Source organism: Osmerus mordax, chromosome 6, assembly GCF_038355195.1.
Source record: "Osmerus mordax isolate fOsmMor3 chromosome 6, fOsmMor3.pri, whole genome shotgun sequence".
Classification (NCBI taxonomy): Eukaryota; Metazoa; Chordata; class Actinopteri; order Osmeriformes; family Osmeridae; genus Osmerus; species Osmerus mordax.
In genome coordinates this window covers 5,933,649-5,960,881 of record NC_090055.1, presented here as the reverse complement: position 1 = coordinate 5,960,881, position 27,233 = coordinate 5,933,649, and the positions used below count along the sequence as shown (strand labels likewise).

At 39.0% G+C, this 27,233-nt stretch overlaps 1 protein-coding gene across 9 annotated transcripts in view; it reads left to right on the top strand.

The window, feature by feature from the left end:
• dgkb (diacylglycerol kinase, beta) overlaps window positions 1-22,694 on the top strand; it is a 28,999-nt gene extending 6,305 nt beyond the window's left edge. For 3 of the 9 annotated variants that reach the window (XM_067237547.1, XM_067237548.1, XM_067237545.1), the window contains 13 exons: window positions 527-625; window positions 827-931; window positions 1,783-1,856; window positions 2,468-2,542; window positions 4,283-4,368; window positions 5,033-5,122; window positions 5,254-5,414; window positions 8,508-8,572; window positions 15,143-15,233; window positions 16,116-16,311; window positions 20,031-20,151; window positions 20,310-20,370; window positions 22,590-22,694. In XM_067237547.1, the coding sequence (XP_067093648.1) occupies window positions 527-625; window positions 827-931; window positions 1,783-1,856; window positions 2,468-2,542; window positions 4,283-4,368; window positions 5,033-5,122; window positions 5,254-5,414; window positions 8,508-8,572; window positions 15,143-15,233; window positions 16,116-16,311; window positions 20,031-20,151; window positions 20,310-20,370; window positions 22,590-22,694 (1,329 nt within the window). Of the gene's footprint in view, window positions 1-526; window positions 646-786; window positions 932-1,782; window positions 1,857-2,467; window positions 2,543-4,282; window positions 4,369-5,032; window positions 5,123-5,253; window positions 5,415-8,507; window positions 8,573-15,142; window positions 15,234-16,115; window positions 16,312-20,030; window positions 20,152-20,309; window positions 20,371-22,589 lie in introns of all 9 variants that reach the window. The other 6 variants (XM_067237544.1, XM_067237543.1, XM_067237542.1 and 3 more) reach the window with 3 other exon arrangements.
• Window positions 22,695-27,233: the final 4,539 nt, after the last annotated feature.

Below are 27,233 nucleotides of genomic sequence, written 5' to 3'. Positions count from 1 at the left end.
ACTCGAAGGGGGAACCAACCATCTCATTATTTCCAACATGTTTCTTGCTGTTTATGATTTGTTTTTTACACCTTTCATTTTTGAAATCACTCTTTTTTTTCTTCCCAATTTACACCAACAGTTATTTCTCATTTCTGTCTTGTGGTAATAGGATAAAGTGCAAATATTCAGCTTTATTGTTATAGTGTTGGTAAAGGTTATATCACATTATTCTTAATACTGTTATATAATATGATACTTAAAAAAGTATTGGTTGTTTACAAAGGGTTGGCTCTAGGGAAAGGGAGGGTGAACCAAGGTGAGCTTAGGGGCAAGTGGGATTCTGATGTGGGAGGAGTGGGTCAGTAGTAGTTTGGGGTTGGTGGGTGAATGGATGGGGGGTATGTGGGTTATACAGTGCAGTGCTACTGTACTAGCATACATGTCAAAATAGATTACAAACTGCATGGTTAGATGAACTAACCATGCACAAACATCTATATTTTAATTCATGCTTGGCTAAATGTCTATCTAAAACCTCTTCCAGCTCCATAACAAGTGTGCCTCCCATGTAAAACCTGAATGTGACTGTGGGCCCCTAAAAGATCATATTCTGCCCCCCAACACAATCTGCCCTGTCATATTGGTGAGCTTACAGTCCCAAACATAGCACAACACACACTATGCTCACTATTATGACCTTTTAAGATGTATACTGTGAAATACTCTAACCCTAACCCTATCCCTTATAGTTTACCCCCCTAAATGGTACATTTCATTTGTAGTTCTGGATTTCAATAAACCCACAATACTCTTGACTGTGACCTGTGTGTACCTTTCACCCCAGGAGAGGCAGTCAACACTCAGGAAAGACTCCAGATCGAGTCAGTCAGGAAGCAGAGGGAAGATGCAGAGAGCCAACTCGGTCACAGTTGATGGCCAAGGACTACAGGTGAGGCCCAAGTGCTGTATCCCTAATCTGAAAACGTCTGTTTGTGTATGGAAGTCACATTTGTCCCACTTAATAAACTTAGAATTGGTATATTTACACTTTTATCAGAGGTTATTACGCAAAAAAGGTTGGAGAGATGCGTACAATAATCATTCTTGGAAAGGGCTAGCAAACATCTATCAGATATGCTGTGGCAAGAAAGATCTGCCGCTATGGCGACTGCTTGTCTGCAAGTGGCTGCGAGAAATATGATAAATCATATCCCTGTCACATCCATCTCTGCCCTCTCCAGCTAACCAGTGTAATAATCAGGATTATTATTTATAATTAGAGGAAGTAATGGATCACTCCAGGCTGGACAGGGAGCTCATTAATTCATCCCATCCTGCTGGGAAAGCAGACAAGGAGAGTTAAGCGCTTCATCTGTGTCAGGGAGTGCACTGGCTAACGTTACCGTTGCTTCTGCCGAATGGCAGGAAGGGCAACTTGTACGGTCCCGGGATTAGGACTTGTTTACGCCTCACATGGAGTCCTGCCTCCAGTGCCACACTTTACCACCCAACTATCGTAGCGACTTGGAGGCTTTTCCCTATGGACTGAGACCCTGTCATATGAGACAAACTGCACTTCCAATTAGGATGGTGACAAACAACCCTTATAAATTAATCTTGGTTTGAGGACTAACCTGACTGTTGATGTCAAACATATGTTATTGGTTGTGCTAAAAAAAATATATTCAGGAATGGTATAATGTTTGTTGCTTTTGACAATGAATTATTAGAAATTAGAAATCTGTATCATATCAATAATTCCAGTTATGTAATGTCTGTTCTCCTAATCTTTTGCTTTAGATCACGACAATAGAGGGCACTCATCCTCTGCTTGTTTTTGTGAATCCAAAGAGTGGAGGGAAGCAGGGAGAAAGGTATACAACGTCTATGTTTCTGTCTTTAAACATACAATCTCTTAGCATACTATATGATGATTCTTAGAGAAAGATGTTAGTCTGGGCAAAGCTGTTACTCTGGGCAACCATCCTCCAGGTGGTCAGTTTGTGACTGGTAAGTAAAATTAACACCCTAACACTAACTTACTGCATCATAATGATTAGCCAGTATGGCCCTTATCGTGCCTGTCATGTGGCTGGTTGGCAGGAGATTCAGGCCCTCTTGTTTAACCCAGGGCTAATAGGGTTATTACTGAACATTTCATTCTTGTCCTTATTACTCCAGGCCTCGTTTATTTAAATTATGAGATCAAAATATGATTTGAGATAGTTGATGTAATGAAATTGAAATTAAAATGAATTAGTCTTTCTAATGGCTTCTCTTCAAGAGGACTTGCGGTATGTCCCTCCCAGCTAACCCGTCGAGAATACTAGGACACTTTGATTGGACATTAGGGCTATCCATATTAGCCTATTAGGTTACTATGATAAAATGTTTCATATATAGGATAATCATGGGCATGTTTAATGTAATTTCAATGAAGCATTTGCATTTTAAATTTATGTTCATAATCCCCTCGTCACCTCAGGATCTACAGAAAGTTCCAGTACCTTTTAAACCCAAGGCAGGTATACAACCTGGCCAAGAATGGACCTATGCCTGGGTAAGTTCTACTCTTAAGAGACCAACACAAACTGTAACAGTGCCTTAAGTGCACAAAACACACTCCAGTCATGATTCAATATTATCCTTATTATTAAGTTACCTATAGAATGAGACTGGCCGATGGAAGTGTTTACAAACACACTAATGTATTTTCCTGATGCCCAGACAAGTAATAGTCAACATCTCAGGCAAGAGATGGCTTTGAAATTGGACCCTTCATTCAATCACTGACAAAATAGAGCTGTGATTAGAATGTGAGAGCAGACATAACAAACTGCAGAGGCGACAACATCATGCTCTAGTATGAACATTGTGTACGGTGTTTGTGGATTGTGAATATGATGGACGTGTGACACAGAGCGAAAAGGGGGCCGTGCCAAACTTAAGTGTGTTCATGCATACCAATAATATGCATCACAACAGAGATATGGACATTGGGCTATAGACAGTTCCAGTCAGAAACTAAGAAGGTGAAGATCATTCACAGACACAAGACCCCTGTTTTTGAATCCACCATTTAAAAAAAATACCCATGCTACCAAATTGATTAAAGAATGCCAAGACCCAACAAAGAATGACTATCAAATCCCAGTTTTAAATGTTTGTGCTCTTCCCCCAAAAAATCCTCATAGATATAGTACTGTGCAAAATCATTTGCTTGTAATTATTGTATTTATTTACTTATTGTATTAATTCTTCTTTGTGTTTACTTTAAACAGTAAAAACAGTTTTTCTCGCTCATACTGTAGATTCATTTATGTAGTGTTTGAATCTCTGAAGTGGCCAATCGGCCGTTTCAGTCAGTTTGTACTACTACTCTGTCTTACAAAGTCTGGAGTTTTTAAATGGTTCATTTTCTGTTGATTTCTATTGATATTGTGTGTGTGGTGCTTTGTCACCTGAAAGGCCATGAAAGTACTCTACTCTTACACAGCAATGGCTAAGGACTTGTTGCACTCAGAAGAACCCAGTCTATAACTGAGAACATTCCCAATGACCTTGCCTGACTATAACCATGTTAATATTTTGTGAAGTGCCCATAATACAGGGAGCATTAACAGGGTGACCGGTCACTCTGGCCACTGCAGGCCGAGGCAGCCGCACGCACTCCTGTCAATTAGCAGCCTTGCTAACTTAATCACCGCAAATTAAGTGTTTGTTTCTTGGTATTTAAATATCCTCAAAGTTGCCTTTTATGTTTGTGGCCGTCTGTTTTGTTTCTAATACAGTTTGTGGTCCCAGTTGGAGAGTAATTGAGCGAATCATTTATCCGCCATATGAGGATTGGAGGCTTGCTCATTCAGTTAGGGGGTTGTTATTGTGAAGGAACGGAAGGAGTTGGACTTAACATAGCCCATCATGATCCAATTTGCCTCTAAACAAGCTAGTTGGATAAATGAATAATTGTCCATGTGAAATGTGTTATTTGGTGACATTACAAGGTTTTTAGCAGAACATCATTGTCTGAATATAGCACAAGATGTAGTCAAATGAGAAATGTACATGAATGGGTTGAAATGAACACACCTCTCATTATTAAACTACTCAGTGTACAGATTATCAGGTTGCAGGTTGAAATACCCTGTACATTGCTTTGGATGAAAGTGTCTGCTAAATAAATACATTAAAGTGATTGGAAATCACTTCCTTCTTACACATTAAATTCTTAGAAAATTCATATACGTTTATTCCAGTTTTCTTAATCGGTCCTAATGCCATGTTACCTCTTTTGTGACAGGTTGAATTTCTTCAGGGACGTTTCAGATTTCAGGGTTTTAGCTTGTGGTGGGGATGGAACCGTGGGGTGGATTCTAGACTTCATAGGTAAGTATAGAAAGGAGCATAGTGTTATACATGCAAATAAATGACCTCTACAAGGCAAACAATTACAATTAAAATTCAAATGCATGTCAAATAAATATCTACTGCACCTCTAACAATGATTTTCTTCATTGTGTTTTACATCTAGGAAATGATTTGTGCTACTTCAAATTACAGTACTCTATATAATGTTTTGGGAAATTTCTTTTCATCAGTTCCTAAATAAACATCACTTTTGTTATTTTGGTTGGAATAGTAAACCATACTGTATGATTCGTACAGTATTTAAAAACTTTGATTACATCTCAGCCTACGTATTCAGGACAGGTAAAATAGGATGATTACATGAGTTCCAAAACGACATATTAGTTATCAATTGAGAAATAGCCTGCACAGTCTATTTTGTCTTAAAGACCTGTTTCTTGTTTTGCCTTTAAAAATTGCCTCAATTTTTTATCAATCAAAACAAAAAGCAGTAATAGCCTGGACCGAATGCTTCTCCAGAAATAGGTGGTGTGACTGGACATCCATATAGACTTTTGTCTATTTTGTAGTCTTCAAATCTGGGAAGTAGATTACTGTGTTGTTACCTAGTTGGTTTGTGGTTCGTTGTTATTGTTAGCTTCGTATTATTGAGTCTTGTTATGTTGTTGTCCTTCCATTCCAGATAAGGCTAACCTGGACAGGAGCCCCCCTGTGTGTGTACTTCCTCTTGGCACAGGGAATGACCTTGCAAGATGTCTGCGCTGGGGAGGAGGTACAGTATTTAACTTGGCAATAGTGATTGAGTCTGCTGAAGTACACTTTGTTGGAAAACTCCTACCGCAACTTAATTATTGTAATTAATGTTTTTCCCATAACACATATACAAATGCATGCATATTTTAGGCTACGAGGGTGAGAGTCTTCTGAAGATCCTGAAAGACATTGAGAACAGTTCTGAAGTGATGCTGGACCGCTGGAAGATTGATGTGACGCCCACAGACAAGGAGGAGAAGGGAGACCCTGTGCCTTACAGTATCATCAACAACTACTTCTCAATTGGAGTGGTAAGTAGGATGGATAGTGCATCAATATTTCCAAGAACATTATTAATAATTTTCACACACCAGTAGAGAGCTAAGACCACAAATCTGTAACAACATAAACACAAAGAACATGATCTTGAATGGCATAATAATTGTAGATCAGAGCTTTCTTTATAATATAAATTATTGAGGTTTTTATTTTAACACTCAGTGCAGAACTATTACTTAAAGAAAAAAAATTATTAGTCTGCTTTTTGCTGTATTAGATCAAAGAAGTATAATATACATTATTGCTTTATTGGTTTGTGCTTAAACCTCTACCACTCCAAATTGAAGAAAAAAACGTATTGTGTGTTTGTGCGCATTAAGGAACCTGCAAACCGAACAATAGCAACCACTGCATTGCTGACCATCTTCAACATAATGAAACAAATTACACTTTGCACATGTTAGCCATTACTGATAAATGTCAAGGGAAATATGGTAATTGACATTTTCAGGTGTTAAAAGCGTTGACATCTTCATTTGCGAATTTTGAATGCGACAGGACAAATAAGAGATGCATGGCTTCATAAATGTTACTCAATTAAATGATGTCTACATATTTGTTATTAAGTTTAAAAACTCTGGAATCAGACACTGGTAGTAAATTGACTAATACTGTATATTAACACCTCTTAATACCAATTTTACTCTTCATAGACTATCTTGACAAAACCTGCCATACAATACCTTAAAGAATGTATGTATAATAAGTTAGTGCAGTATGCTGGTAAAGACAATATGAAAAGAAATGATTTGGCCTTGCAAATTAAAGCCCTGGGGTAGCATAATAGCTGAGAAAGTATATGGTATTGCATTGGCCTACAAAAAATAGAATTAGTACCCAACAGGCATGATGATGACAAATGAAGTTGTTTGTGAAGGATAAGGAAGATTTTGAGCTCTCAATGGAATTGAGTGTGATATGATTTTTCTCTTCATAACGGAAGAACTTAATACCACAAAGATCACAAAGCAAGTCAAGCTAATAATTAGTTCAGAGATTATGCAGATGATGTAAGATTGGTTCAGTGATTACACCCTGCTTAGTAGTAACAACCAATATCTTACTATATTGACCTGTAAGGAAAGTCTTAAAGTTGAATTTATACCAATTTGCTCCAATAGCAAGTTTACTTTACAAAGCATGAAATAGATTTAAGCATTAGTGCTTTCAATGTGAACAAAACACCTACAGTAATACGTTCAGTTTTGAACAGATAACTAAAGATAAACTTAGCACCATCTACCTTCCACTTCCTTTACACGTCTAGTGATTTACTGTACACCCAACTCTCAAAATAATCTCTTGAAAAGATGGTAATTCCTGTAAACTATTTTAAATCTACCTCCTATTCTTGCCAGCTATCCAGTTGGATTTGAATTAATGGAACCATTCCATTTGGAGGACGTTGAAGTGACGTGAAGTGTAATGATCTCAATCAGGGCTAGGGGTGAGAGACAGAACTAATCACTGAGGACCTCCTAAGATAATGCAGTCAGGCCTCTAACGACCCTGGTGCTTATGTCAAACCCATTACTCTTGACTCTCCCCCCCTAAAAGGCACACTAGGCTGTCAGAACCCACTCATAATTGGACCAAACTTTGAGCTATGAGAGGACATTACACATGTCCTGTATTAATTTGGGTGCCAGAGTTTTACAATAGTAATTATTTGAAGGCAGCCTAGATGGAGAGTGAGCCAGAGGAACATTTAGGGAGCATTATTTAGATCGAACTGTGTCCTTCTTAAGGGAGTTGCAGGCCTCTAGTAATTCAAATTCTTATAATGTTAGTTCATATACAGTCATGTCTGAACTAATTTGATATGTATTAATGTAATTATAATACATACATTTACTTCACCTCACACTGAATTCCATTTGCTTTATTGATCCCGCGGGAATTTCATGCATTCAGGTTGAGAACTTTTTATGTTGGAGGGTACTGTATTCAGGTTTGTATTTGTTGCAATTTGTACTGGCGCAGTCGTTCATGTTTGCCAAGTTTGACATCAAGTAGAGACCTTCGCCAAAGGAGAGGAAACCCTTTCTTGCCTTCCTTCTTGTGTTTTTAGTTATTGTGTTGTTTGTTTAAAAAATCAAGTTACAATCACTCAGATATATCTTCCTCACCTTTATCCTCCTCACCTATCATCTCACCTTTCTGGCTAGCGTTGAAGAGAGAAGGTGAGTCTGCAGGGATCTTGGAATTTCCTTTGGTCTTTATCTAACAGGGTCTTGAAAAGACATGAAGAGAAAGTCCATTGATTTTTTTTTTTGTCCTTTTCCTAAATGTTGTAGAGTGCTAGCAGGGGGTCCTCCCTATGGCTGGTATTTCAAAAGTGCTACTCAAGATGGAGTGGGTCAAAACAGATTGACGAAGTGGAGAGGAACAAACTGAAAAAGTTTCCTAACTTTTCTTCCCTCTTATTTGTCATTTTCGGATTTTGTCTATCTTTTCACAACATTTCTGACTACAAACGATTTTTATGAAATTGAAGCGAGCAAGATTGTATTATACACCTTCAAAATCATTGGAAACTCGTACTACATACAATACTGACAAGATCTCTCAAAAATATCATTTCCACAACTCCCTGATGAATCTTACATTCAACCAGCACACTGTAGCATCAAGCATCTGTGGGTCATAGAGTAAGAGATAGAGAATAAGAGTGAGAGGAAACAAGTTGGTTGCCAGGGGAGCCGACAGGATCCTGTATGTTCGTTGGGAGCTGTGATTACTCGCTATGAGTGTTTAATTAATTAGCTTGTGTGGAGCCTGTGTGCTGTTTACAGGTTCTCTGTCAATAACCCATCCCTGGCTAGATACCTCCTTCACCTTCCGTTTGGCCAATAATTCAAAAACACCCCGCAATGTGGTTAAATATGTACAGAGAATATGTGCTATTTTGGTGCAATGACAATGTTGTGTTTTGGTAGGTAAAGGGTTGACTGTAATTGTGAGGGTTAAAGTTCAATTTATTGTTTTTGTTATTACTTTGAATGGTTCTAAGTCACATCTGTTTAATTAATCAATTAAACAGATGGTTTTCTTTCAATTTTTAGGATGCCTCTATCGCGCATCGATTCCACATCATGAGAGAAAAACACCCCGAACGGTTCAACAGCAGGTACACAGCGATACTATTTTGTTAACCAGCACTTTCCAGAAGTGAATGTCATCTTCTCCGTGTGTTGACTGCGTATGTGTACCTGTGAATTTGGCATCTTGAGCCGGGGTACCACACTGTAAGTGTATAGTGGTAGAAAAGGTACACTGAATTATTTATTTTAGTGCTGTGTGTCATACTTTAGGATAGTCTCACTTGAATAACATTGTCTACTGAACATTTCAGTGACAGTATATGCAGGTTTATGCAGCTCTTACAGGGAGAGAATGTAGATTCTCGGATTTTGCATTTACACTATTGTAACTTAACGCAAACATTCAAATATTGTAATTTCACCATAGTCAGTGTAAAATGATTCCAAATGACTTTGTCACCTCTAATCCTCAGAGGTCCATACAAGGTAGTGATAATGTATGCGAGTCAGGTGGCTGAGCGGTTAGGGAAGCGGGCTAGTAATCTGAAGGTTGCCAGTTCGATTCCCGGCTGTGACAAATGACGTTGTGTCCTTGGGCAAGGCACTTCACCCTACTTGCCTCGGGGAGAATGTCCCTGTACTTACTGTAAGTCGCTCTGGATAAGAGCGTCTGCTAAATGACTAAATGTAAATGTATGCAGCTTTAGATTGTAACAGTGCATGCAAGATTCAACAGCTAAATTCCACACTCTTTCTGAAAAAAGGCAGAAAGTTGTGAAATGGCCAATAGCCCAATTCTTAGACTTTCAGAATGGAACATAAAGGATTTCCCTACAAACCAAGTTTGTCCTACGACATGTTAAAGGACAGTACTGTAGTCCACAGCAATAAGGTAAACAACTCCACTGTACAATTCATGAAATATCTGCAAGATGATTACTTGCCAGTGTGTTTATGGCAGGTTTGACAAACTAGCATCTGTGATTACCTAGAAGAGATGTGTTCACCTTTGAAGAAGAACAAATGTGGCATCTAAGTTTCTATCAATATTTAACATCCCAATATGTCTTCACTAGTGGTGGGGAGTAATTGTCTGTGTAATTGAATTTGCTTGGGTAGTTTGACATTATGTATCTGTCAGAGTGATGACACACAGTCTCCTAATAATCCCATTTGTACTCATTATCATATTTTACTCTGACCTTAGTTCAACATTTAGCCTACCATTATCCTGTGGCTCACGGTCATGATGGATTTACTGTTAGTGTGTGAGTGGTGGCATAGGACAAACAGAAAAACAGAAACACATAGTGTTTCATAGGTCAATTTTGACCTTGATTTAAATCTGATCTTGAACTGATTCTGTTTTGCTTCAGATGTGAACACAAGGGACACATACAACGCATAGCTTGCAGTGCACATGTATACAAATACAACACATATTGTTTTAAACTATTATAAGCCTTAGTGAGAAAATAGAGATATTTTAAGAAAATTATACCATCTGTTATTTGAATTCAATGAATAATTTACAGCATGGAATGGGTTTAGGATCTCTCTATTACACACTATCCTTGCCAGTTGAATAATGCATGATTATAGTTTTTCAAGGTGTCGTAGATTTGTTGGATTTGTCCAAGGGGCTCTTGTCAGTGGGACAGGGTTCTGTTGTAGGTATAGTGAAAAGAGTACTTGGAAAGTATTTTTATTAAATCTACTGTTGAGGCCATAACCGCCCAGCTTAGACAGAGCATGGCCAAACACCTATTCAGAAAAAGTAGACATTCAAGGGTGTAGAAAGTATTATCAAGCAGGTTTTGGCAAGAAGAGGCACGTGTTCCCATTCCCTCTGCCACACATCAGCCCAACAACACATGGCCATACTTCCTTATCCGTTGCTTCTACTTCCATTCATCAGACAGGATCAATTACAATTTGTCAACGAGTTGACCTTAAAAGAGATGTAAATATTTGATCAGCTTTAATTACCAACATAACAATAGCACATTTCTTTCTTAATTATGAAGGCAGAGGATTTTGTTGATGAAATGCCCGGGCTGTGCTCCCACTCTGTATTTACACCTTGGGGTGATTACCAGAGAGAAGGTGTGAAGATTTGACACTCGGCAGATAGATTCATTTACTACTGCTTCTGGACCTGGAGGTGATAATGAGGTTGAGGATTAAGAGTAGACAATCAGTCGGCCCGTGACGATGACTACGCCACCTCCTCCTTCCCCCTCTTGTTAAAATACACTGTTCCCCTTTTTTCTTTTCCTTTTTACTGATCTCCCATGTAATTACACACTAATCTCTGCCCCGGAGAGAGGGGGAGGGAAGAGATATGAGGAGAGCCAAAATGTCTTCTTTATTTCGTTTTTATTTAGTTTGAACTCAACACACTAACTCTAATGTATTTTTTTAACCAATTGACATGACCAGCATTGATGGCTAATAGTTATTCTAAAACACAGTAGATCTTTATAACATTTTTGAGATATCCAATGCTGGTCTAAGGCTTATGTCTGTAGTGATCACCACGCTATTACAACGTCACACTCCCCAGTGCCTTCGCAGTCTCTAGCCGTGCTGTGTAACCACTCCACTGAGCTAACCTTTCCTGGAGGCAGAGGGAAGCCCAGGCATGGAGGGCTCTTTAGCATAATGAGTGTGTTCATCAAAGCCCATCCACGTATGCTGGGCCCACTGGATCTTCTCCCACACTGACACACAAACTCCCACACCCATTCCCCACGGGACACCTGTGGACATAGGCAGGGGATGCCCTCGGACCTCATTTGAGGATGAAATCGTTTGTCTGACTGGGATGTCATCTATAATTAATGACCACTTGTGAGTGTAATTTAGAGAGATCTCACCTGTGGCCCTGTCCCCAACTCAGTGTGAAAATAGACACACACACACATGCACACACGCACACACGCACAGCCATTAAAAGCATACACTTTCTCTAGATAACTCCATGCCCTGTGATTTCCCATGTTTTTCGTACCCCTCGCCATAGAGTCCAGCTCCACATTGAGGCCCCATACCCTCCTGTAGCATCCCCCAGCTCATGGTGGGTCTCCCAGCCTCTGCCGGGCCTCTGCCGGGCCTCTGGCTCCTGCAGAGTCACCAGCTGCTGCTAGTGCCGCCTCTCCTCCCCCCAACACACCTTCACAGTATTCTCCTGTGCATGATGGTAGGAAGACACCATTTCCCTTCTTTTGTTTCAAGGTAACAACAGGGCAAGTAGTGATTGTTGGGATTAATAAATCCACTTATTGTACACTGTCCTTTATGTATTTTCTTAAACAAAGGTGAGATTATTTAAAAAAACACAGGCCAATTTCTAAGTCAATTCTGCCAGCCAGAGTTGGAGCCTTCCGGGCAATGTGATCTAAAACAAACAGCATGGATGCGTGCGCCAAGACTTGGTTATGTCAATGCAATATTTATCACCTCTGATAAAGAAGAAATTAGTGTGAAAATAAGGTCATAGATCATTTCAGGTTAGATTAAGTGTCAGTGCCAAAAAAATCAATAGCACAGTGCTTTTTCCTTAGTATGGACAGTCGAAAGAGCATTACAATGTGTTGTTGCCTCTGGACAACTATGCTACAGTGAAGCTTGTTTGCCTCAGACACCCCTTAATATTTTGACAAGACAGTTGGTGATAGAGTAGATGAGCTGACTTATGAGGCTGTTGTGAAGCTGAGCATTATAGGTTTTAGTGGATGCTTTAGCAGTTGGTGGACATGAGATATTGTTTTCTTTAGACTCTTGTACTGTAACAACTGAGTCTCCTCTATTCACTACAGTGCATATGATTTGCAAAGACTTACTCTTGGTAAAATTGTGATTGATGTTTTGTGGCCTGTGGATCACTTGTTATACTATTTAGGCCCAATCCTTTTTACTTTCTATTTGACCAAATACAATATTACGCCAGAGAGTATACATTGTGTCTTATATTCATATGGATAGGGACTTGAAATGTACCTCTGCCTTTAAACATTTACTTTATATTTACATTTATGGTCCCAACCCACTTAAATAACAACATGTCTAGATGATCTTGGTCTTCTAGTGACTTCACATTGATCTTCAGTCAGTTTAGCCAGCAAGTCCATGGTATGCTGGAGATTCCCACTCTGACAGCGTGTCTGTTCAATGAGTCTCTTGATGAGCTCTCCTTGGCAGATAAAAGATAGGAATCCAATCCAGCCAATGCAATGTTCTAATTACCTAATGAACAGGGACATGAGGACGTGATTTGTTGCGATGATACTCTTGTTAGGTTAAGTGGAAGGAATCGACAGGACAGTCAGATGTTTAGTCTTATCTGCCCCCACATTTAACTGCACTTAAGAGCTGAAGACTTTAAGAGTGCCGTGTTTTGTACATATACTGTATATTCCACAGTAAGAGAGTGAACCTAATGTGTACTGTATATTGTACATGTAGCTGCTTTTATTAAGTTGCAAAGATGCCATGTTATTCAGGTGATGAGCAGTGTATTGCCAGTGTTGCATCTTCCCCTGTAAATGTGCATATACTTCACTTAGGATTAGAAGAACTGTTGTAAGTAACAAAACAAGACACTTTCACATGAAACTCATCTGTATATTGTAATCTCTGATCTAAGAAAGCTTTGCAACTTTAGCTGTGGTCATTCTTTTTTTTTCTTCCTCAAACCTTTTGAAATACCCGTTTAATTTGCAAGTTAGCGATGCTTACCTAGTATGTATTTGTATTTTGTTGGGCAGAGGTGACAGTGTAGTACTTCTTGGCCTTGGATGTGTTGCTATTGAGTCTCCAAATTGATGATTAGACTTGTGTTTTTAGCTTGGGGCAGCTGTTGGAAGTCATGTTGGAGGAGATGAGGATTTGTTGTGGTTTAGGGCTTCTCAACATGGCCCCGTTGGCCCAGCCCCCCTTCCTTCTCTACTGCATTACTGTACCTATTGACCATGCTGCACATTATAAATCATTGTGGGCTCAAGACTGTCCTGCATGTGGCTAATGAAAGCTAATTTATAAAGTTGCTAAATGGCCCTGACAAAAGTCCTAATGAGGAAATCAATAATTCAGTGATTGTTTCTCTGCTTATACTAATACATCCTGCTTGTAGCACTTTGATTCCATCTAAGAAAAGGCAATTTTTTTATTGTATTCAGTTCTGTATGTCAGCACTGTTGCCATTTCCCCCCCTCTGAAAGTCAGTGATTAATGTCCTGTTGTAGGTACCAGAATAGTCCTGGCTATGAAGATCATTTTTTTATATTTACAGTATGGCTGTATGTTTACTATATTGTACACATTCATAGATGAACTCATACAGTATAATGTGATGGGACTTAAGATGTCTTGAAATTAAAATGTTTTATACAAGCATCTTAGAGAAGCATTCAGTCAACCTGATTAGCAGCATATTAATTGACTTACGAAGAATATTCAGTACTCCTCCTTCAAAGGCACTGGTCCCATCTGTTTCATTTGAGGACACTTGAAAGGGGTTTGGAACAGTTTCCTTGCACATGTTGATAGATATAATCTTCCATCATATAATTTGCCCTCAAAGGGGAAGAGGAGAAAGTTATTATGGGTCCTTCAAGGCTCACTAAAGCAGGGCAGAGGGCACAAAGTTGAGACAGGTAATATTGGCTGGCTAAATTGTAGTTACCAGACCATCTAAAAATATTGATTTACCTTGTGGCTAGGTTTAGACCTGCTGAATTCCTGTATATATATATTTATTATGCTGTTTTCTCCATGTACCATGTTTTTCTAACCTGTGGCAATTGTAATGAATTCAGAAATGTACGATTTATTATTTCTTACTAGATAGAGTTTGGATGTGTATCTCATGTAGAATCTACTGTGCATGCAATGAAAATGACAGTAGAGTCAGTAGAGATGATTATAATGGTTATCTGTGGTTAAAGGTATCTTCATGTTGGGGACAGATGGTGACTCACCCTAGCAAGGTCATTGATCATCAGGCTTAGCTATAGGAGTGTATGCTTTAGGAAACCTGGGGAAATAACCCCAGTCCTCAGTTAATTGAAGGGGCAGTTAGATTACCCCCATATGCCCCTCACTGTGTCATAATTGTAGGCATGCAGTACTGTATGGTGGGTACCCACTACGAGGCCCATGTGCTCATGTGTCAGCTCACCTAATCATCTTAATGTTTGCCTTTGGCCTTGAGAATCTGTGAGGCATCATGATTAATTAAGTGGACTTTTTTCATTTTATAAGATTAATGACTGAGCATGAATTCTGTGCAATTATGCTGCAAATTCATGAAATACCAGCAGTATGATTACATTTCAATAGACTATGCAGGGCTTTTGACATTATGGGTGTTGTTTGTTGTATGTCAAAAAGGCTATAATCACTTTAATGTAAAATACCTTTTACTAGACAGTCGGACATACATGCCTCAAAACAAGTACAGGCTCAGTGTTGTTTTTTAGTCTAGAATGACCAAACAAAAGACAGGCCTATGGGGAAAGTGAGATACAGTAGGAATGGAGAGAGCACTCTTAAGTACTTTTAGTATGACTGTATGGCTGTGGAATTTGATGTGGTGAGAGACAGTTCTGTATGTTTCCTCCCAGTCCCTTTACAATTCTTGTCTTGTTTTTCAGAACAAAGAATAAACTGTGGTACTTTGAGTTTGGCACTTCTGAGACATTCTCAGCCACATGTAAGAAGCTTCATGACTTTCTGGAGATTGAGGTAAATCAAACTGCTTGTTTTCTATTTTGGTGCAGCAGGACTACGGTACCATTTAACTAACATTAGCGGAGTATTTATGGATCGTTTATTTGTAATAGATGTACAGTAATCATGCAGTGAAGCTATTTCCAGATTATTGACTTGCAACCCTTTAAATTCCACAAAGGGATAGATAATCCTGTATTACAGTAGCTAAATATATAGGTATGAAACCCTGCAGTAGTGCCTCTAATCGAGTGCACACCATTTAAAGACTCAGGGCAGTCACCTTCTGATCCAGAAAAAGCCTTCATTTGAACAAATCTCACTTTATTGAAGTGTTGACAAGAAGATTCACCCTCCCTCTCGCACAAGCACAACCCCAGCCCAACACAAATGTAATTATCCCTGCACGACCCTGCTGTGTGTGATATTGAGTGATAATGAAGGGGGTGTCTGTCTGATCCATCTCTGCCTCCTTAGAGCTGTCCACACAGTGTAGAGGTCTTCATTAATTAACATTTGAGGGGTACTTACGATAGGGTAAGTGTAGTGTGCACTATGAGTATGGACAGAGGAAATATCTGGTGGAAAGGTCTAAGGGGTCGCAGAGTATGACAGGTCCCCCATCTGCTGGACATCTCCAGCCTGTCAAAGATCAAATGGATTTGACATCGGCAGTGAATCAAACTGAGCGAGTGTTGTCAGATAACTGAAACATACGAACAAGGCTTTATGGCTTTGTACTTAAATGGCTGGCGTTTCACAGTCATGTTTGAAACATAAATAAAAAGTTCTCAAGGTCTTATTATTGCAAATGATTTCTCTTTCTCTCTTGCAAATGATTTCTCTTTTTGATCTCTCCTTTTTTCAATCTGTTCCGGGTTTGTGTTATTTTTGAAGTGTGATGGCTTAACTCTGGACTTAAGCAGTATCTCTCTGGAGGGTATTGCCATCCTCAACATTCCAAGTATGCACGGCGGCTCCAACCTGTGGGGGGAGAGCAGGAAGAGAAGAGGGAACCGTAAAGCAGGGAAGAAGACACCCGAAAGGAGGATGACATTGGTGGACCCCAAGGAGCTCATGTTTGCAATTCAAGGTAGGTGTATATATATTACTGTATAGGTATACTGTATTAGGTATATATATTATCTACCATTAGGAGTCGATGTTAACCAAACATTCATAAAGGAGAATGTGTCCTTGTTCATTTTAGCTACAGTATGCCTAACTTTAGGCCAAACTTTTCCAAGCTACAGTACAGTATGAATATTTCACTAGTGACACCTTAAATCATGGCAGACAAGTTGATATTGTTGGGGATGAAGGGCTACGGTTTAATGTCACTGTTTGGGACTGTCACTTGGCTGGTAATGACATGTAGGCAGTGTAGTATGCTTGGCTAATAGGAGCAGACGGAGGGGTCTCAAGCTGTCACCCACCCCTGAATCCATTTATGTCCAAAAGGAGACCCATCAATGGTAACCTGTAAAATAGAGTTGTGTTAGTTAACTGTCCTGGGAAGAGCTGACATGCTGATACAGTAAAAGATTGTTACTCTGTAGATAATTTCAAATTCTCTCACTTGTAAATGCTTTATAAAACCTTTGATTGTGTAAGCTTGAGTTTTAACAATGGGTGATTCGATATATTGAAGCAATTAAACATGAGAGGGTGTGGTATATCACAAATATACAATGGGTCGTGCTGCATCGCCCCTTAAGTGGTTTATTGCTTTGAAACAATGGTTACATCACCGTTTATGCTGTTTAAATTAAACAAACAATTTATATTTTAGTGTGTTTTACACTGCTTTTTATTGTTGGAGTTTAATAACAAGCAATGTCATTTTTATTATTATTATGTTTATAAAACAGTTGATATGCTGTCTTATCAGATCAAAGTATCGTATTTTGAATTTTAGGAGCGCTATTAATAACATCCTTTGATTCATCATCTTAAGTTCAAACCAATGTGCTTCCCAGATTCATTATCCTAAGTCCTGCTTCAACAGTGGCACATCCAAGATCACCCTCTTGGCTCTGTGATTTCAGTCAATATGAATCAAGCACTGATGAATGCATTCTTTGAGATTCGGATTTTTTTCTAAAGATCCCACCCCATCATCTTTTTTTCTGAATCATCAAGAAAACTGTGAGTACCTAAATCCTGCACTGGGGTGGATACTGTACAGTGTGCCACTAATGTTCAAAGATTTTTTTCTCTTAGTTTGAAATCATAGACCAACAGTGGGGTACTAGATGATCAATTCATACACAACCTCACTACCCCACTACCAATCCTGTCCATTATTCCTCAAGGAAAGATCAATCAATTTGGTGTCATGGATTAGAAAAAAAGTGAATCTGCAGTCTATACCTGGGAAGGCACTTACAGTAAGTGGTGACTTAGTGAGGGTGAGGGTGAGTGCCGTATGCCCTTGCTAAAGGTGTGCTCAAGGTGAGTGCCCTAACTTGTCAGATCAGAGAATTGAGTAGTACAGTTCTTCTATAAATATCGGAGTGCATTAGCGTTAGGGTGGGTTGGTGAACATTGTATTGCCCAAGCACAGCCAGCGAACTGCAGAGAACGAAACATGTATCAAACTGGGTGGTGGGGTGGGTGGTGCGGAGGGAGAAAACTCTGACCTTTCTGGAACTGTTAAATTGTCCTGCTGGTGACGCCAGGAGACAAGCCCCTCAGGTGGAAGGGAATGGCTGCAGGGTGAATTATTTAGAATGAGATGAGGGCGGAGGGAAAGGGGGGGATGGGGGTGGGATGTTAGGCAGTGGGGGCAATTGGAAATGGAGGGTGTGGCAACTTAGAGGTGGAGGATTACATCTCCTCGTCCCATCGCTCTTGCTCGCTCGTACATAGAAATACTGCACGCCCAAAGACTCTCTCTTACTGTCACTCACTCACTCACTCTGTCTCTTTCTCTCCCCCACCCCATCCCCTTTCTCACTCTGTCTCTCTCTCACACACACACACACACACACACACACACACACACACACACACACACACACACACACACACACTCCCTTTTCAGCTAGTGTTTGCATTGTTCACCAGCTCCAGCTCTGTCACTCTGCATGTGTCACTGCAGTAACTGTGCTGGACAAGTGACAATGACAAGGACACTCGGCTAATAGTGCACACCTGACAACACTATTATCAAGCTCAGCCTGATTAATACAAGACCAAGACAGTATATAACACTCATATTTTTGCTAAATGTATGGTTAGCCGTAGGGCAATACGTTACATTCTACTTGATTGTAAGAAAAAAGCTTCTAAAAGCTTCTAATCTAAGTTAATACAATAAAAGTGTCAATCTGAATAATATACATCTGTATTCAGGATAGAAATGCTTTGCAACCACTTTTCTGGTCTTAGATGGGTCTTCCCTGACCTTGTTGCGTAGGGCGGCATAGGATTCCCACAGTAAGCATTTACATTGCAATTCAAGTAGCCCTGGGCAACCAGGAATACACACACGTTTATCCATCACCGTGGTGATGCTGTCCATCATACATGCCAGCCCGGGGCTGTTTGAGCCAGTAGCACTAACGTGAGAAGGCATGCTGGGAGTAGAGCTTTAAAGCCTTGTGTCAGGGGGTTACCACACGCATACATATACACAGACATACACACACTGATGTTTTTACACACACAAACACACACACACACAAGCACTTATTCTGTGACTCTAGCAACAACTGCAGTCTTAGAGATGGATACATAGCTATAGTCATAGCTGTGGTGACAGAGGCAACACTTCCCTTCAATTGTTACAGAAGTTATAAACATGTAAAATGTATAAGTGGAAATAAGTCTTTCTTTTTTCAGAAATAAACAGGGCCATGGACAGATACTGTATGCGAAGAAATTAACAAAAAAATATTTTGGTAAACATTAGGTATAAGATTTGTGTGGATTTGTTTTTCAGTAGCAGTAAAATAAACTACTCAAACTACCCATTTTGTTTAAAAAAAAAAAAAAACAGGCCTTGAACTTTTATTGAAATTCTATTTTAACATAATTTTTCATGATCCCGTAGATAAAGTTAGATCCACATCTTCAACTTCAAAGCATTGGTTGATAATATAAATGGTTTTCCAACACTGCAAAGCCTTTTCAATGTTAAATGTCTAGCTAGAAAGGTGCCACATTTTTGGCTTACTAAAAACTCCTGAATCTCCCTCTGGTTCTACATACTCTGAATTTCTGCAATGTTGAGTTAACCATGTCCAAACCGTCTGTTAGTCAGTTGTTTGAAGAAATCACTGACCAAAGACCCAATATAAACACAACAGCAGTTTAGTCCATACCCACCAAGTTCCTTAAAATGTGCCTTTGTCTAATTTAGTGTCTCTGTACTCCCAACAGTTCTGCAGGAGATCCTTAATTTGCAGAGGGGCGATAGTTGTAGAGTAGGAGGAATAACAGGCCCGGGGAAACAGATGGGCCCAGCGCGACACTGGGCTTCCAGCAGGGGCAAAATCAATGCTCATAACTTCAAAACAGAACAGAAATTAATAATTATAGCAACACAAGATTGCTTTGCATTGCCGGCGCAATCTAATTAATAGGTGTTTTGTTTGTGGCTTGTTGTTGTTCTTGTTGGTTGTTTTTACCCTTTTAAGACTGAACCTTCAAGGTTTAAAAGCGGTAGTAACTTCTCAGTTGTAAACTTTTAATCATTTATTTTTTATTTTAGATCAATCCATCAAGTTAAGAACTGAATACAGATTCATAGATTAGATTTTGACTGTCAAAAATGTAAACATTTAAGGTACATTTCTGTATGTGTAGATCCTTCTGACCAGCTCCTGGAGGTAGTGGGTCTGGAAGGGGCCATGGAGATGGGACAGATATACACAGGCCTGAAGAGTGCTGGGAGACGCCTGGCCCAGTGCTCCTCTGTCACCATCAGGTCAGATTATTAAAGGAGCATTGACCATTACTTCAAACTACTTTTCACATTCCCCCAAAGTCTGTTTTAAGTAAATGGCTGTTACAATTGTAATACTTTGATAACTAAGTTTCTAAGAGTTTTCTATTTAATCTATACATGTTCTGTGTTTGATACAGAACTAGCAAATCCCTCCCTATGCAGATTGATGGTGAGCCCTGGATGCAGACTCCCTGTACTGTAAGTAAGAAAACTATACAGTTGTACTCATTAACATGTTTGTAATTGTTGACAGAAGTTTCTAGTTCTAACAAATAATAACACAGCTGACTTTTAATTTGCTCACCTTGTGCCTCAAAGTACTCCCATGAAAGTGTACAAGTGTTTGTTCTCTTTTCCATTTTGAAATCACTCAATTTGCGTTGAGTTCATGTTGTGTTTGGATTTAATTACAACGATAGTCCTCCGACAGCATTTAAGATGAAGTGGAGGCATAATTTACATATGGGTCTTTCAGATGGAGTTGAAGAATTGAGTGCATGACAAAACAAGTAGTTGAGAAGTGCACTTGTATCTGTTGCCAAAGCTCCATAGTACGGTTAGGCTCAGACAATAGATTATTGTGTCTTCATGAAATATCCATGGTGAGTTATGTATGTCTTGATGTTGAGTTTGAATTGGTACACTTAGCCTACTCAGCCTACTATTTATTAACAATGATACTACTTTCTAATGAAGTTGTTTTGCATTCTCATAAATAAACTTGAATTTGCACCTGTAGACACTTGTCTTTCTAATGCTACAATTGCTATGATGTGTTTCTTATAATGGCGATAAATTATGATGCTCTGATGAATATGTTTTCTCAGTGTAGAACCATCAGTATGGATGATTTTCCTTGCTAACAAAGATTATATAGCAACTAAGACAGTTCAGTTCATCAAAGTAAATTGGGGCCAAAACTGAAACCGAAATGTCCAACATTCTAGTTCGGCAACTAACAATAGATAGTAATACTGAATGAAAATGTATAGCTAATCATTGTTGTGAGCCACACAACTGTTCAGGAAACAATTTGTAAAATATCTCATGTCAAAATTGTATTTTCAAGTGCAAAATAGATTCATACAGTATTTTGAAAATGTAGTTAGGGTTAGTTTAAGTTCATGTGGCTTACTGTACATGCATAAAGCCTGGCTCATGCAGCTGTATATGAACGCTCATTTCGTCATCAAGTCATTCAAATATGGCAGGTTCTCTTTAATGTCATCCTTCTTTAACCTATTAGTTTGCTCAATCCTAATAAAAAGGTTAATTTATCAACTAAATGATACTGATGTAACATTAGGGTTAGTCATGATAAGTATAATTTAGACATCAAGGCCACACATAGTACACTATAATTGCCACAATGTCAGAGTTCAAGAACAGTGAATAACATGCCTGCTTTTGAAGTAAAAAGGGTCTCTTTAATGTGGATGATAGCATTTACCTAGGTCATTATTGTGTTTGTACTGCAAACTACACTATAATGAGTCAAGACCAGGTCATGCCATACCATCTATTTGATGTTTACCATTCAACTGATGTTTAATTCTAACCTTAAACAGGACTGATCTAATGGTCCCCCAAAAGCTTTTGGCCTTTCCACAGAGGTATTAGTGACTGAATATAATTGCAGTTACTATACATACAATACGAGTTCAATTTCATCATACAATATCATGACACATTAGTCCAGGAATTGTTTTATTAGTCCATGTTTGACACTTTACATAAAGGTTACATTAAATTTACATTTACATTTAGTCATTTAGCAGACGCTCTTAACCAGAGCGACTTACAGTAAGTACAGGGACATTCTCCCCGAGGCAAGTAGGGTGAAGTGCCTTGCCCAAGGACACAACGTCATGTGGCACAGCCGGGAATCGAACTGGCAACCTTCAGATTACTAGCCCGCTTCCCTAACCGCTCAGCCACCTGACTCCCTGACTTAAATACCATGTGTAAAAACATGGTTGGTACCTAGGGATTTCTATGTAATGTTATAAAGTGTTAGTAAAAGTATATGGTCTAAGTTATTACAAAAATATAAGGCGGCACAGTACTGTATGGGGCAGAGGTGAAAGGGTAAGTGGATGTTGTAAAGAGGCAGTTGAAAGTTGTGCAATCAAACCAGATCAATGTTAACATGCACTCACCCCTGGAAAGCCCAACCTCCCCATATCAAGTTTCACTGTAATAACTTGTTCTGCTAATCAGTAACTTCCAGTACCAGTGTAACTACAATGTTGTTACTGGTAAGTTAATGTAATCTTAATGCTAAGTGTTGCAATACGTGTACTGTATCTGATAAACTAGGTGAAAGAAATCATAACATACTAGATAACGCCACATTATATAATTTTACAGTACAACCATACAATAATCAATGTATCCTTAATCTCATTCCCCACCAGATTGAAATAGTGCACAAGAACCAGGCTCCAATGCTGATGGGCCCACTTCAAGAAAGCAGTTTCTTCTCTGTCATCAGACGAACATGTAGCGAGAGCAAAGACTGATGGGACAACATTCAACATTTGCCTCTTTATTTCTTTAAAAAAAGCCTTTATAGAAACCTAAAGGCCTAACCAGATAGAGCTTCTTCACCACCACAAGCTTATCTGTGAACGAAGGTTACAATGCAAAAGTTGCAATTCTATGATTTGGTTAGCACCCCGTACAACAGCTACTGTAGCTACTGTATCCTTGGCATCGCTATGCTTTCATGCTCTGTGCCATGTGGATCAAATCTACAAAAGCAAATGCTAATCATTCAATGTCCTATATGAAATTATATATTATTATGCAGAATGTATGTTTGTATGTATCTATCTTTGCATTTGAACACCACAATGCATGATGGAATAATGTCAATCCAGAGAACATATCCTTTTAATGCAGTCAAACTGCTGATTATAAAAGGTCCTGTTCACCTCTAATTGATCACCCATGACTTTAAACACTGATTCAAATGACAAATAAATGCATTGTAGAGCATGTTTGTCAGGTTTAAATAAAAGTGTCTTGCTGTTGGATCTTACAGTATGTGAGATAATAAATGAATGTAATGATTGTCCATTGTTGCATGATGCACAACGGTATTTTAGATGTATTGCACCAGAAATATCTACCTTTTTCACCAATAGTGCAGTGGAAAACTTACATCGCATGGTGACCATGATCTCACTGTTCTGAGACCTGTTGAAATGTAAAGTAGTATTTGGTGCGTTATTTTGTTATTATGTTGAAGCACTTTTGTCTTGAATATGTTATATTACCGGCTTGTCATACACATGATGTCACAGTACATAATCATATCATACTTTTAAATGTCAGTTTGGGATTATGGGCCCTGCTTTTTGAGTAAACTACTCAGATACAGTATGTTTATTAGGATAGGTTATGATTCTAAAGGTTGCCACCATGCTCAAATGATTGAGCAATGCCCAATGTGAGATTCAACAGTGCAAGGACCTCTGTACACTTCGATCAAAGTATTTTAATAATGTCAAATGTACAGTTACTGATTCAAAACTAAGCAGTTTTTAGTGGCTGGGTTCAGGTGTCCTGTAAGGGGATTGAAAACTTAGAAATTAAGAACAGATGTCAGGGTTGCTAAATTACAAATATCATAGAAAGTGTTTACAGTTTTTTGCTCCTGCAGCTTTTCAATGTCCATTGTATAATTACTGTTGATATTGTGGAGGTCAATTTTGACGATTCTATTTCTTTCTATCTTTTATCACAAAGCTATCTGGGACTCAAGTTTATAAAGGGAAGGTTTTCACAGAAATCTACTGAAACTGAAACTACTGAAAATGTTTTCTGGTATAATAATGAGAGAATACCAACCACTAGTGATCTAAACAGATATTAAAGTCTTTTTCAAGATATTTTTGTCAAACATTTGTAGTCAGGTATTACACTCAAAACTATTTTTTTATGATCTGTTCTTCAGGATTCATAGCTTCCTTATACTGTACAGGACATGTCACCTTTTTGCTAGGTGGAGCAGCATTTCAAAATATGTAGCCAGTCAAGTGATCTTTCACCAAAGACAAACCAAGTTTAATGAAACAGTAAAGAAAAACAAACATCCAAACCATAATTTAAACTTATTTGATTGCTTACAATGAAAGATGTCCGGTGCACAAGCCAAGATGCATTCTTGCATGCTTTTTAGGAGCAGTTTTAGGATTTCTGTCGCTTTTAAGTGCTGTCCTGCCTGTGAAACAAGTTGTTCCTTCAGGTTTTTATTGGTTTGTAATTGCAGTGTTTGAACAGTGATGTAGTATTTTTGTATACATAGTATTGTTTTTTGCTTATTATATATTATTCTCTTCCGTACTGTAAGTCATGCCAATGTTATGGTCTGTAAGAAGAGCCTGTCGACTGTTACTAAAATGTGAAAAATAATAAAAGCTGTGGCTGACTTTTTCGTGCAACAATCTTAAGATATGACCATCTCTTTACACTTAGAATATGCGTACATACAGTGGGTATCAAAAGTCGACATACCCTTTCTGAAATTGCAGTTTTGGTTGATTTTGGTTGTAAAAATATCCCATGGTTACACAAGTGAACAGTACACACACTTTGACAAATACTTTGTGGAAGCACCTTTTGTTTTTATTACAGCAGTAAATCTGTTTGGATAGATCTTAATCAGTTTAGCATAGCTGGGTTCAAGCTCTGTCAAATTTCGAGATCTTAAAATTAACACAGGCCTCTTTAGGTCGGTCCACAAATCTACAGGATTGAGTTCTGGGCTCAACTGGGCTATTCCTGTAGAGCCATTCTCATTGGGCTGTGTGCTTCGGATGGTTGTCATGTGGAAAGTAGAAATTCTTCAACTTCAGCTTTCTTGCAGAGGGCAGAAAGATGCACTAATATCTTGATATTTGGACCTATTCATTTCCCCCTCTATCCTGACCAGAACCCCTGTCCCTGCTGAAGAGAAGCAGCCCTGTCCCTGCTGAAGAGAAGCAGCCCTGAGCATGTTGCTGCCACCACCATGCTTGACACTAACCGTTGTGTTCTTTGGGAGAAGAGGGGAACTGGCTTTGTGCCAGACATACCTTCTGGAATTGAGGCCAAAAAGTTCTTCCTTGGTCTCATCAGACTAGAAAACATCTTCCTACATCCACATTGAATGTTTGAATGTGTGAAAAATATACAGGCCTGGATGAGTTTTGTTTGGTGAGAAATTTCTTCTGTGTTTTGCCACCCTATCCCATAGCTCAGACTTGTGGACAACACGTGAAATAGATGTAATAGACCAGAGAGGCCAGTTACTGGCCTTTATTGATTTTATGTAAAGCACCTTGAGCTACAATTCTTGTATGAAATGTGCTATATAAATAAAGTCTTACTTACTTACTTACTTACTGGCACACATTCCTGCAGCACCTCTGAAGTTTCCTTTGGCCTTTTGGTAGCCTCCCTGATAAGCTATGCAATGGTGGATATCATTGCACCATAGATGTGTATATACATATATATATATTTTGTATACATATGTATTTTACAGTATATATATATATATGTGTGTGTATAGACAGCTCTGGAAAGAATTGAGAGACCACTGCACCTTTTTCTTTCATTTAAAAAAAAGTTGAGAAGGACAACATGGCAGGCTGCCTTGTGGTAGTTGCATCACAGCAACAAGATCCTGGGTTCGATTCCGGATTGGGGCATTGTTCAGTGCTCAGGTGGAGCTACCGTGCCTCTCTTTGTAGAGTTGCATGTTCTCCCTGTGATTTGAAGAGTTTCCTCTGCAAACAACCCCATATAAAGATACTGTATGCAGTATGCTGGTCAGTCCACAGATCTACAGGATTGAGATCCTGCTCATGTCACTGGCCAGGCAAGAGGTGAGCACTTGGACTTGGCCCCCTTGATGTGGCTAAGCACAGGTCCTGGCTGCCCTCAAAGGAACAGCCAACAGGATGGGAAAATGCAGAGAGCACATTTCTACAATGGATACTCGTGTGTTCTGCGTGCACACATGTATGTGTCATTCTGACGGACAAATAAACGTTTCTTCTTCTTGACTCCAGCCAAACTGTAAAATGTATGTTACACTTTACAAAGCAATTCTCATTTCTGTCCTGTCTTAGAGGCATACTCTATGTGTGCATATGGTTTAGATTTTAAATTAATACAGTCATATAGTGCAGTTAAAAAGTAATAAGAGAGCAGATTTCTACTGCATGAAAGTGTATTGCGGGAAATTAACACAAATCAAGAAAATGGACTTCTTCAATACAAATAGGTTAAAAATAAGAGCTTCATACACTAATGCTTGCTTTGAAACCAGCATCTCTGGAGATATGGCAGAAGTGTGATGTGTGGAGATGTGCACATGGGTTTACCTTGGCTGTAAAATGGATGGACACCTACACATGACCTGTGTTTCTTAGTCCTCAAGGGGGTTTCACCCGGAGTGACTTGATACTGTACTTCACTTCACATCCCCATCAATGTCTCTATACAGAAGCCCTTTCCATAGAATAGCCCAAAGATTGAACCTGACACATGTCATTCTTCCTTTTATTTTAATCTCGGTTGCAGCAATGGATTAAATGATAAAAATTGTTTTTATCAATAACGTCATAATCATCTAATACAGCCCAAATTATTTTTGTCTGTTGTTCGCCTCCCATCTAATTCTCAGTGTGTAGGTGTGCCATTCAGTCGGTGATGCAAGCCTGTCCTCAGTTGCCCAGTGACCTGTACATTACTTACAGGTCAGTGCCTTCTGGATGTCAAGACCACACTTAACAATGTATCCCTTACACAGAGGGAAGAGCTGCAGCTTTAGGAAATCCCCCTGGAAACACTACAAATGCAAAACACTGTTACCATGGTCACAAAATTCAGTGTATGTGTGCGTGTGTGTGCATGTGCACGCGCCCTTTGAGTGAGCGTGTTGCGAACACCACATCTGTGTGCACGCAGCCTACGTGTTTGTAAACTTAGAAAGTTCTAACAACATGTTTGAGAACCCACTGTTTGATTGATTAGTGTTAAATGCAAAATCAAGTTTAATGCCTCGA